The 12,360-nt window shown below is 50.9% G+C and overlaps 1 protein-coding gene across 1 annotated transcript; it reads right to left on the bottom strand.

Annotated features, from left to right (window-relative positions):
• Nucleotides 1–2,162: 2,162 nt before the first annotated feature.
• On the bottom strand, nucleotides 2,163–10,827 carry Hmox1 (heme oxygenase 1). The gene is made up of 5 exons (XM_004650258.2): nucleotides 10,655–10,827; nucleotides 8,473–8,593; nucleotides 6,389–6,880; nucleotides 4,495–4,594; nucleotides 2,163–2,841 (listed from the first exon to the last, which is right to left on the bottom strand). The coding sequence occupies exons 1-5, from the start codon at nucleotides 10,675–10,677 to the stop codon at nucleotides 2,711–2,713; spliced, it is 867 nt and encodes a 288-aa protein (XP_004650315.2). The 5' UTR covers nucleotides 10,678–10,827; the 3' UTR covers nucleotides 2,163–2,710.
• Between the last annotated feature and the right edge of the window lie 1,533 nt (nucleotides 10,828–12,360).

The following is a 12,360-nucleotide window of genomic DNA, read 5'->3' as shown; positions in this document are numbered from 1 at the left end:
AGGGTGGCCTCGAATTCACTGCGATCCTCCTACCTCTGCCTCCTGATTGCTGGGATTAAAGCCGTGAGCCACCACGCCCGGCTTTTTTCTCAATTTTTATTAACATTTTCCATGATTATAAAAAAAATCCCATGGTAATACCCTCCCTCCCCCACCCCCACTTTCCCTTTGAAATTCCATTCTCCATCATATCCCCTCCCCATCTCAATCAGTCTCTCTTTTATTTTGATGTCATAATCTTTTCCTCCTCTTATGATGGTCTTGTGTAGGTAGTGTCAGGCATTATGAGGTCATGGATATCCAGGCCATTTTATGTCTGGAAGGAGCACGTTGTAAGGAGTCCTAGCCTTCCTTTGGCTCTTACATTCTTTCTACCACCTCTTTCGCATTAGACCCTGAGCCTTGGAAGGTGTGATCGAGATGTTACTCAGTACTCCAGTCACTTCTTTCCAGCATTATGATACCTTCTGAGTCATCCTGAGGTCACTGCCATCTGAAAAGATTCTCTACGCAGCTGGGATTCTTAATGCTTCAGCAAAGGATTTTGTTGGTTGGTTGGGTTTTCTTTTAAGGTTTTATTTTTATTTATTACAGAGAGAGAGAATGGGCACGCCAAGGCCTCTAGCCACTGCAAACGAACTCCAGATGCATATGCCACCATGTACATCTGGCTTATGTGGGACCTGGAAGGTAGGTCTTTTTAAGCTTCTCAGGCTTGTGCCCTAACTGCTAAGCCATCTCTCCAGCCCTTTGGTTTTTTTCAAGGTAGGGTCTCATTCCAGTCCAGGCTGACCTGTAATTCACTGTGTAGTCTCGGGGTGGCCTAGAACTCATGGCGATCCTCCTACCTCTTGAGTCATAGGATTAAAGGGATGCAGCCACCACTTCCCCATGGGAGGGGGAGAATGAATGAATGAGAATGGCACACCTCTGCCACTGCAAAGGAACTCCAGATGCATGCACCGCTCTGTGCATCTGGTTTTATGTGGGCACTGGGGAATTAACTGTGTCATCAGGCTTTGCAAGCAAGCACCTTAACCATTGTGCCATCTCTCCATCCCATGTTGTGGAACCTTTAAGAGGTGGGGAACCTTGTTAGGGGAAGTGGGTCACTGAGGGCAGGCCTTGTGGGTTTGCAACCAAGCCCCCTTATTTCCTTTTCACTCTCTACTTCCAGGTGGTGGCCACAGTGTGACCAGCTGGCCTCCTGCCTCCTCTACTGTGATGAAATGGATCTCCCCAAAGCTATAAGCCACAACACGCTCTTTCCGTCCCTAAACTCCTCCCTGTCAGGCATCTGGTCACAGTAATGAGTAACTAATTCAAGAAGCCACCACATTTCTCAGTCTCTTCATGGGATAGATGGTGAGGTAAGCATTGCTGTACTCCTGTCATAAATCTGAGTCCCTGGGGCTGGAGAGATGGCTTAGCAATTAATGTGCTCATCTGCAAAGCCAAAAGACCCAGGTTTAATTTCCCAGGACCCACAAAAAAGCCAGGTGTGCAAGGCAGCGTACACATCTGGCACGCTCATTCTCTCTCCCTCTCTTCTCTCAAATAAATAAAAACAAAGTATTTAAATATTTGGGCTGGAGAGATGGCTTAGTGGTTAAGCGCTTGCCTGTGAAGCCTAAGGACCCCGGTTCGAGGCTCAATTCCCCAGGACCCAAGTTAGCCAGATGCACAAGGGGACGCACATGTCTGGAGTTCGTTTGCAGTGGCTGGAGGCCCTGGTGCGCCCATTCTCTCTCTGTCCCCCTCTCTGTCTCTCTCAAATAAATTAAAAAAAAAATTTAATAAAAAAATTAAATTTTTTTAAATAAAAATAAATCTGAGCCCCAGAGAAGTCACATGACCAACTTCAAAAGGAGCAGGAATTAGAACCCAGGGAGCTCCCTCCAGTACGAAGGTGCCATCAGAGCACATCAATTTTACCCCAGAATTTACCCCCTCAGTGAGGGTGAGCCTCAGGCAGGTTTCAATAAGAGGATCTGTCTGCTTAAAGCTCACCTCCTAAGATCTCAAACACAGCCCAGCACCTCAAACCTGGTCCTGCCACCATCACCACTGCCCACCTTCCTGCCAAACCAGACACTGAAGAGCTAAGTGAGGGACAAGGCCTTTCCCTCAGAGAGAGCAGAGCACAGTAAGAACACTTTCAGTGACTTTCAGATAATGCCATTTATTATTTTACACTGAAGCTGGAGACCAAGGCCACATTGTTGTTAAGTACCTCCCACCCACCCTTCAAAATACATCCCACCCCAGTTAGAAAAAAACACACACAACATAATACCACCATTCAGGTGGAATCAGGAACACAAACAAGACAAAAGACACCACATCTCTGCACACTGATATAATACTGGCCATGACCCTTGGGAAAAGCAGTCGTGGCATAGTCATCAGTACAGATGCCCACGACACAAGGGCACTGGGCTCAGGACAGCTGCCTCTTCCGGCCACGGCTTCCGGGCTCGGCTGCAGGTTTGGGAAGTTGAGGCCACCAGCTGGATGGACTTCCAGTGAAGGACCCATGCCTGGAGCACCTCTCTCTATTCCAGAGAGACAGGGACATGGGGAGAGATTTGGAGGCCTGAAGGTTCTCCCGGTCCAAGAAAAGGGAGCTAGGCAAGATTCCCCTCAGCAGAGAGAAGGCCCTTCCTTCATTGCGGAGTTCACAGCCCCTGGGGGCCTGGCAGGCTCGCGTTCACATGGCGTAGAGACCCACAGCCACTGTTGCCACCAGAAAGCTAAATGTGAGGACCCATCGGAGGAGAGGTGCCTGGGACAGGCTGCTGAGCTGGGGTTTCCCACTGGGGACCACTGCAGGGGTGGGCTCTGAAAGAGAAAGACAGGCAAGGTCAAGCAGAGTAGGGTATGTCATCACGGAGTACATGGCACTGAGGGGCCACAGTGTATATTTCCGGTACAGTCCTGTCCTGTCGAAGGCCAGGAATCTGCTACAGCACACAGGGTATCCCACTAGCTATTGCTTAAACAGCTCCCAAGACAGTAGCTCACTACCTCTCTATGCTGTCCATACTTCCCTGTTCAGCTGGGCCGTGTCAAGGCGAAGACCCCTCACCATATCAGGTAGCTAATCCCATTAGAATTGGCCACACTGGGGCTGGAGGGATGGCTTAGCAGTTAAGATGCGTGCCTGTGAAACCTAAGGACCCAGGTTTGATTTGATTCCCCGGATCTCACGTAAGCCAGAGGCACATGGTGGCATATGTGTCTGGAGTTCATTTGCAATGGCTAGAGGCCCTGGCACACCCCTTCATTTCCCCTCCCTCCCTCCTCCCCCTTCTCTCTCTCTCTAATAACTAAATAAAAATAGTCCGACATGATGGCACGTGCCTTTAATCCCAGCATTCAGGAAGCAGAGATAGGAGGATCACTGTGAGTTCGAGGCCACCCTGAAACTACATAGTGAATTCCAGGTCAGCCTGGGCTAGAGTGAGACCCTACCTCAAAAAAAAAAAACAAAAAACCTAAAATAAATAAATAAAATAAAATGGAGAACTGGCCATTATTTCAAGCCTCCAGACACAATGATGCCAATAACAAGGCTGTGTAGTCCCGCCCCAAGGTGGGTTAGAATGGTATTGAGCAAAAGACGGCCCAGGTAACCTGCCTCGCTGGACCTCTCTGCTGGTACCCACCCACTCCTAGTGCCACGCGCATCTCAGGGGTGGCAGGCTTGGAGAGTGCATATTCTGTGGTACACTCTGGTCATTTTGGGGCTCGCCAGAGGTTCTCACTATAGCCACAACCTCCTCCACAGCACAGCACAGGAGGCAGGGGCTGACACATGAGGTCCAGGGGTACATGTCTGCCTAGTGTCCCCTGAAAAGTCAGTAATAGAAGCAATCCCCCTGCTCACTTGGGGCCCTTTGATAGATCTACAGAGGTACCTTCATCTCAGCTACTGGGGAGACTAAGGCAGGAGGACTGCTTGAGTCCACATGTGCGAGCCAGCTTGGGCAACACAGCATGACCTTGCCAGAGTCTAAGTGAAGGGGACTTACTCTTGACTTCCAATGGGTTTCCGTCTACCTCCAAGCCAACGACTACAGGCTCAGCTCAATCTCCCCTGATTTTTCAATGTTGAGAAACTTAGGCATGGAGAAGCCTCACAGTTCACCCAGGGTCACACACACACTGAAAACTAACCCTGGTAACCTTTTGACTGCACCCCACTTCTCAAAACATTCAGAAGAAGCTGGGCATAATGGAGCATGCCTTTAATCCCAGAACTCTGGGAGGCAGAGGTAGGAGGATTCACCATGAGATCAAGGCCATCCTGAGACTACATAGTGAATTCCAGGTCAGCCTGGGCTAGCATGAGACCCTGTCTTGAAAACCTTAAAAAAAAATTTTTTTTTCAGAAGAAGGAAAGGGAAGAAGAAGGAAATATCAGAGGCAGACAGCTGGGCTGTGCCCTTCTGACGGGAGCCCGGCAGCGAGTGCCCTCCCAGACGCCCTCACCTTGCACTTTGCTGCTGGCCCGCTGGCGAAGCCCCGACGTCTGTGAGGAGCTCTGATCCTCTTCGTTGTGGTTCAACAGTCCCTGTAGCTCCTCAAACAGCTAGAAAACAAGACACAGCCATGTTAGAGAAACCTGCTTGCTAGCCCAGCTAAAGGCAGGGCCTTGAAGTTTAGGTAGGGACTATTTTGGAAGTGAAAATTATTTTTAAAAAATTAATACATGCATCTTTCACCAGCTTGTGTTATGAGTTGACACGAGAAGATCCATTGGCTCCCCTACCCTCTCTTCCCAATACTACCCAGCACCCCACCTGGTCCCCATCAGTAGCAGCTGTCAAGAATCTAGAATGGATGGACCTGGAAAGGATTATACTAAGTGAGGTAACCCAGGCCCAGAAAGCCAAGCGCCACATGTTCTCCCTCATATGTGGATCCTACAGATGATTGGGCTTCTGCGTGAGAAGGAAAATACTTAGTAGCAGAGGCCAGTAAGTTAAAAAGGAGATATAAAGGGAAGAGAAAGGAAGGGAGGAGGGTACTTAATAGGTTGATATTGTATATATGTAAGTACAATGATTGAGATGGGGAGGGGATATGATGGAGAATGGAATGTCAAAGGGGAAAGTGGGGGGGGGGAAGGGTATTACCATGGGATTTTTTTTTATAATCATAGAAAATGTTAATAAAAATTGAATAAATAAATAAATAATAAAAAGAATCTAGAATTCACTGTCACCCTTCCAAGCCCTACTCATAGCTCCATGCGCAGCACCATTTAGTTTGCTTGAAACAATACGTTTTGAGTATGCCATGCTTGTACAGGCTGCCACCCGCTGGGCCCTCCTAGCTGTGCACTGGTGAGCTCACCCTTGGGAAGGTGTGTGTCACGGTGTGTGTTAGCCTACATCTGCAGGTGAGAAACATGCAGCTCCTCAGGGAGAAGGGCTGTTCCTGAGACTGGCCAAGGGACGGTCAGGATGGAGGCCCAGAGGGCTAAGGGTATCTATCCCTCAGACGTCCAGTGCTTGTCCAGCATGTGCAAAGCTCTGGGCTCTGGGTTCCATCCATCCCCAGTACCACAAAAAAAAATGGACAGCCAGCTCTCAAGCAGGGACTGCGTCCAAACTCATTCTTTCCACCACACCCACAGACGGACACTGCTGTCCTGGGAGGAGTTGGATTTGGGAGGGATGAGACAGGGATGCTGTTTCATAACGGGTGCCTGATGGGCCACTTTTAGGAGCCAGACTGTGAGTGGGGAGTCAGGAGAACATGGTCTGGGAGCCCCCAACCCCACAGCACCCCAGCAACAGGGTCTATGGTGAAGATAACCCTTCCCTCTAACTCCCCCAAAACTAGACCTTTCAGAGCCTGAAACCCTTACAGTGCCAACCAGGTAAAGTAGAAGCCACCTGTGCATGAGGGCATATACATCTTATCTATGGTTATACTATACAGTTGTCAGAGAATGTGACACTGTGACGGTCACTCCCCAAAACAACAGCAGCTGGCATCTCAGGGCTTACCCTGTGCCCAGTCCTCCTGCAGGGGCTGCACTGCGATCAACTCACTCACAACACAGTACTATTATTACCCCTATTTTGCAGATGGGGAAACTGAAGAACACGGGAAAGATTAAGAGATTATCCCCAGCCAGGCATCTATGCCTTTAATCCCAGCACTCGGGAGGCAGAGGTAGGAGGATCTCAGTGAGTTCGAGGCTGGCCTGAGGCTACAAAGTGAATTCCAGGTCACTCTGGACTAGAGACCCTAACCTTGAAAAAAAAAAAAAAAAAATCCAGAGCCCGTGGTCCCCAGTGCCAATGCTTAGCCACGACCCCAGCCCTCTCTTTCAGTGACGGTAGCCGTAGCTTGCAGGAGCAACAGAGCTCACCTGGATGTTGAGCAAGAACGCAGTCTTGGCCTCTTCGATCACCTTCTGCTTAACCTCGGGGGTCATCTCCAGGGTGTTCATGCGTGCCCGGTACAGCTGCTTGAACTTGATGGCATTGCCAATGTTGGGGAAAGTGAAGAAGGCCACACCCTCTCCGGAGCTGGGCAGTCCCAGGGCCTTCTGTGCTATCTTCTTGAGGACCTGGCCCCCAGACAGGTCACCCAGGTAGCGGGTGTAGGCGTGGGCTACCAGCAACTTGGGCTGTGTTTGCCCCACCTCGTGGAGACGCCTCACATAGTGCTGCGTGGCCGGCGTGTACGGGATGGTCTCCTGCCAGCGGGGCCCATACCAGAAGGCCATGTCCTGCTCCAGGGCGGCCTTCCGGTGCAGCTCCTCCGGAAAGTAAAGGGGGGCATAGACCGGGTTCTGCTTGTTGCGCTCAATCTCTTCCTCCAGGGCCACGTAGACATGGTACAGGGAGGCCATGACCAGCTGTAACCAGAGCAGGCAGGTCAGAACTCTGGAAGACCCCAACTGCCCATGCCCCACAAGGGGCTGGCCTCTCGCCCCTGCTGGCCTTCAGTCCTGTCCTTCCAGCAGCAATAACCACTGAGAGTGTCACAAGAGAAAATTCAGCCCCCTGCATTGTCGCAGCTTAAAATTTTTACTCTGCTAGATAAAACACATGGCCTCACTTAGCCCGGCATGGTGGTGCATGCTTTTGGTCCCAGCACTTGGGCAACAGAGGTAGGAGGATTGCTGTGAGTTCGAGGCCAGCCTGGGATTATAAAATTAGTTCTAGGTTAGGTTGGGGTACAATGAGACCCTACCTTGAAAAAATAATAGCAATAATAAAGATTCCATTTTGTGCTTGGGTTCCCTCAGCTTAGAGCTCACTTTTTGAATTCTGTGACCTACAGGCAGGATCCAAAGTCCAGCTGGGATTACACATTCCAGAGGTCACCCTCTGCACCCCCACTGCCCCAGCCATATTACAGTAACTGATCATCTGTCCACAAGACAGAACTAGGGCCCCTGATCTGTGAGCTACACTCACTCCTGGCTGAAGCCTCTCTCACACTGGAAATGGAGCTCGGGGCAGGTTGGGGTTGCACAGGGGACAGATATCAGGAGTGGGACCCAGCTCATCCGCCCCCATGCTCTGGCTATACAGGATTTCCCGACACTGATATTCCAACGCCTGATACCCTGTCTGGTTCCTTGCTGACTGCTCTCCTTCCAACTGACATGAATTTCACAACTATGCCAGGAAGCAGCAAAATCAGGGCCAGTGCATACACCTGGTGTGAGGTGTGATAGTCCCTCCCCAAGGTCTGAAAGGCCTTTGTTTGAAAGCCATGTCTCAAATGAGCAAAAGGTGGCTTAGAAGGTTACATGAGATCTCGCTGTAAGGTCAGGGAACTGCTAAGACTCAATGCCATACTTCCCCTTGCCTTTAGACACACACTAGATCAGAAGAGCCAGGCATGGTGATGAAAGTCTATAGCTCCTGCTCTCAGGAGGGTGAGGCAGGAGGATTGCAAGTTCTTGGGCTATTTAGTGAGATGCTACCCAACAAACCATAGGCTCAGTGGAAGAAAACTTGCCAGCATGTGCCAGGCCCTGGGTTCCACCCCAGCATGGCAAAAAAGAATGAGGTCAAGGGTTTGGGAGATGGCTCAGGGGTTTAAAGGCATTTTCTTGCAAAAAGAATTAGATCAGGAGCACAGCTCTGATCTGAAACCTTTCTTTGTTCCTGACTTTCTCCACCTATATGAATGGCCTTTAATCTCTGAGTCACTCCTTCGTCTTATCAGGGTTGAGGCCAAGTGTATAAAGTGACCAACACAGGTCTTTAGGGAACAGCCCTGCCTGCTGCCCAGGTCTTCTCCCAGCACTACCTAGCAGGCCATGAACTCGCTCTGTGAACCTGGGTTAAGTCTCCTCTCTGAGCCTCGGGGTCTAGGTTGGTAAAATGACTTCCTTGGATAAAAACCTCAGCATCCCTGGTTCCGAGCTCCCCTTTAAACTTTGGGCCCATCTACTACACCTTCCACCAGGGCTGGTCCTACCAGGCCACACACCTTGAAGCCTTCACGGGTCACCTGGCCCTTCTGAAAGTTCTTCATGAACTCGGCATTCTCTGCTTGGATGTGGACCTCCTTGGTGGCCTCCTTCAAGGCCTCAGACAGATCCTGGGGCATGCTGCAGAGGAAAGGAGGAGCATTAGCAAGGAGTGGAAGGTATGGGTGGTTCTCCCAGAGCTAGGCCCAGGATGGTGCCTTTCTGCAGGCAGCCCACCCACGGACCTCACTTTCTCAGACTGGCCCTGCAGAAGTAAGTCCAGCCAGAGTCCCAAATGTGCAAACCACTGGTAGTCACAAAATACTATGGCACGTAGTCCCCAAAACCACAGGTGAAATCCCTGCTGTTATCCCCACTGAAGTAAAGAGGAGGGAGGTCCGGAGCAAAGGGGGAGAGGAGGAGCTGTGAGGCCTTGTTCAATGGTAGATGCTTTCGTGGTAGATGCAGTGTGTAAGGCATTTCTTAACAAAAGTTCACACGTGAACCTCATGAGCCCCAGAAGGTTATGCTCATCAAAGTGTCTGTATCAGACAGACTAAGAAAGTCTGCTTTACTCAGAGACAAAAATCTCTGCCTGTTGGAAAGATCGAGGCAGAAGAGTTCGAGGCCAACCTGGACAACTTAGCAAGAACATGTTTTAGGCTGGGCATGGTGGTGCACCACTTTAATCCCAGCACCTGGGAGGCAGAGGTAGGAGGATCGCCATGAGTTCAAGGGCATCCTGAGACTAAATAGTGAATTGCAGGTCAGCCTGAGCTACAGTGAGACCCTACCTAGAAAAGCCAAAAAAAAAAAAAAAAACTGTTTTAAAATAAAAGGGCTAAGAAGACTGCTCCTCAGTAGTTAAATTAAAGGGGGTGGCTTCAATTCCCCGACTACACACACACACACAAATAAATAAAAACTTTTAAGAAAAGAAAAGAGGGCTGCAGTAGAGCACTTGCCTAGTATGTTCTTGTGAGGCCCTGGGTTCAATCACTACCACAAAAAAAAAGAAAAAAAAAGCAGTGCGTGGTGGCACACACCTTTAATGCCAGCACTTGGGAGGCAGAGGTAAAAGGATTGCTGTGAGTTGACACTAGATAGTGAATTCCAGTCAGCCTGGGCTTAGACAGAGACCCCTGGGGAAGACAAAACAAAATAAAACAAAACAAAACAAAACAAAAAAGCAAGAAAAAGTCCCTTACTAGGAGCATTTTATAAATATTTTATTAGCCAGGCGACGTGGCGCACACCTTTACTCCCAGCAGTTGGGAGGCAGAGGTAGGAGGATCACCGTGAGTTCCAGGCCACCCTGAAACTACGTAGTGAATTCCAGGTCAGCGTGGACTAGAGTAAAACACTACCTCAAGATAAATAAATAGGATTTATTTACTTATTTGCCAGAGATAATAGATGCGCCAGGGCCTCCAGCCACTACAAACTCCACAGGCATGTGCCACCATGTGCCTCTCTCGTTTACGTGGGGTTCTGGGGAATCGAACCTACGTCCTTGGCCTTCACAGACGAGTGCCTTAAGTGCTAAGCCATATCTCTCCCGCCCCACTGTGTCCCTGTTCCCCCTCAACACACCTTGTCCTTTCTCCCTTTTCTCCAGCAGCCCTCCAGAAACCCCCCTTCTCCTGGCCTGGCCTGTCTGTGTGCTCAAATTCTTGGGAGAAGCACATGGCCCAGACCTGGACACAGAGAGCGGGATTCAAATCCCAGCTCCAACACCTGCTGGCCGGGCCGCCCTGGCACGCTGGGAGAGCGCAGGGCATGGGCTTGTGAGGTGGGAATACCACGGCCAAGGTGCCCATGCCATGCCCAGCCCAGGCACTTGGCAGCTGGTGAGCGCTGCCATGGGGCCAGCCAAGCACTACTCACTCGCGGGGTGCTGGGGAGCCCCACCACTGACCCATCAGAGGCTGAGCAACACGCCCACAGAGAATGTCTCAAAGGCCGGATACCACAGGGACACTGCCACCGGGTCACCCACAGTGTGCCAAGGAGCCGGGAGAGGGAGTCGCCTTTCCTTCCTCCAAATGCCCACTGTTCCCTGGCAGGCAGGCAGGCAGGACGAGAACCCATCCTCTGACCTCAACAGCCCTCATTCCGGAGCAGGACAGACAGAAAGAAGGGAGCGGGTCCCCAAACTTCCCGTCCCCCATCCCCGTCCCCCATCCTCGTCCAGGAGCTTGCCTGTCGATCTCCTGGTGCTCCATGGCCGGACGGGGCTGGCTCGGGCGGGCTGTGCTCACGCTGGGCTGGCTCGGGAGGACTCAGCTCACGCTGGACTTGCCCGGGAGGATCCTTGTCTGCTCGGAGGCCGTGGACAGAAGCTCGGGAGAAGACAGGCTGGCGAGCGGAGCGGCCCGCGCTCGCCTTTTAAGCGCTGGGCGGTCACGTGGTGGCCGCCGAGGGTTGCAACACCCCCCAGCCCCGCCCCACCGGGCCTGCAGGGGGAGAAGTCATATGACCCAGGACAACAAGGCCCGGCCACAGGACTTAAAAAAAAAAAAAAAAAAAAGGAAATCTGAGCTCTGCTGGGTTCTAGTAGTGATTTACTGCACTGTCCAGAAACACCCCCTCTCCTAGTGATGGGGCTCAGCTTCCTAAGAATCTAGAAGGTTCTAGAACTGATCCCACCTAGCCAGTCCCCCTCCCAGAATCCTCAGCACAGCCGGCCTCCTCACACCCCACAGGTTCCCTCAGGCCCGGTCTCTGCTAGTCTTACTAAGCCTAGAGGTGCCTCAGCCCTACATCTGTCCCCCAGGATAGACAGCTCCCATTTTATAGATGGGGAAACTGAGGCAGGGAGATGTCATGACCTCTGCTGAGTCACACTTTAAAGCAACAGCCTGTCATCCCAGTGTCTGGCTGTCTCCTCCACACTCTCTTTACACATGGGACACCCTGCATGCTTAGGTGCCTGGGACATACTTCAAAGCCATTTGCTCTGCCTCTCATCTCCTCCCAGATGCCCACGCGGACTGAGCAAGTGTCCTGCCAATCACTTGCTGGATTCTTTGTGAAGTGGGTCATTGGGGACTGAGTAGAGGGAATGAATGCTCTGCTCAAAAACTCCTTCCTGCCGGGTGTGGTGGCACAGGCCTTTAATCCCAGCACTTGAGAGGCAGAGGTAGGAGCATTGCCTTGAGTTTGAGGCCACCCTGGGACTACAGAGTGAATTCCAGGTCAGCCTGAGCTACAGTGAAACTCTATCTAAAAAAAAACAAAGAAACAACAACAACAACAAAAAAAAAAAAACCACCTTCCTGATTCCATGGCCAAGTGGTCCTTTTTTTCTTTTCATAAAAGATGAAGCCAGGTGTGGTAGCAAACGCCTTTAATGCCAGAACTTGGGAGGCAGACCTAGGAGGATTGATGCGAGTTAGAGGCCAGCCTGGAACCACATAGTATAAGTTTAGCCTGGGCTAGAGTGAGAACCTACCTCAAAGAAAAAAGGGAGGAGGGGCTTTATTGTGTGTGTGTGTGTGTGTGTGTGTGTGTGTGTGAGAGAGAGAGAGAAGGGGGGGGTAGGGAGGGAGGGAGGGAGCAGGAACATGTGGGCCATGGTGTGTGAGTGGAGGTCAGAAGATAGCTTCCAGCATTGGTCCTTCCTCTGTGTTTGAGGCAAGGTCTCTCCTTCTCTGATGCATTTGCCAGGCTGACTGGCCCATGAGCTCCTGTCAGCCTCACTTCTCACCCAACTCACACTGAGATCATTATAAACACTACCCCTACAGTGTGGGGCTTTATGTGGGTTCTGAGGAGCTAAACTCAGGTACTCACAAATGCTTCATCCACTGAGCCTTCTCCCAAGCCCAAAAAGTGACTTAAAAAAAAAATCAGGGGCTAGAGAGATGGCTTAGTGGCTAAGGTGTTGGACTTCCAAGCCAAAGGAA

The sequence above is a fragment of the Jaculus jaculus genome, chromosome 6 (genome assembly GCF_020740685.1).
Source record: "Jaculus jaculus isolate mJacJac1 chromosome 6, mJacJac1.mat.Y.cur, whole genome shotgun sequence".
In the NCBI taxonomy this organism is placed as follows: domain Eukaryota; kingdom Metazoa; phylum Chordata; class Mammalia; order Rodentia; family Dipodidae; genus Jaculus; species Jaculus jaculus.
Note: the sequence above shows the minus strand (reverse complement) of the source record. Positions and strands in the feature narration are given on the sequence as shown.

What these genes read in the sequence shown, in the direction of transcription:
- Hmox1 (XM_004650258.2), bottom strand. Translation starts at nt 10,677, where the DNA reads ATGGAGCACCAGGAGATCGACAG. An exon ending in TGACCCGTGAAGGCTTCAAG is followed by an intron (nt 6,881 to 8,472) that starts GTGTGTGGCCTG and finishes CTCTGGTTACAG; the next exon opens with CTGGTCATGGCCTCCCTGTA. An exon ending in CGTTCTTGCTCAACATCCAG is followed by an intron (nt 4,595 to 6,388) that starts GTGAGCTCTGTT and finishes CTTGTTTTCTAG; the next exon opens with CTGTTTGAGGAGCTACAGGG.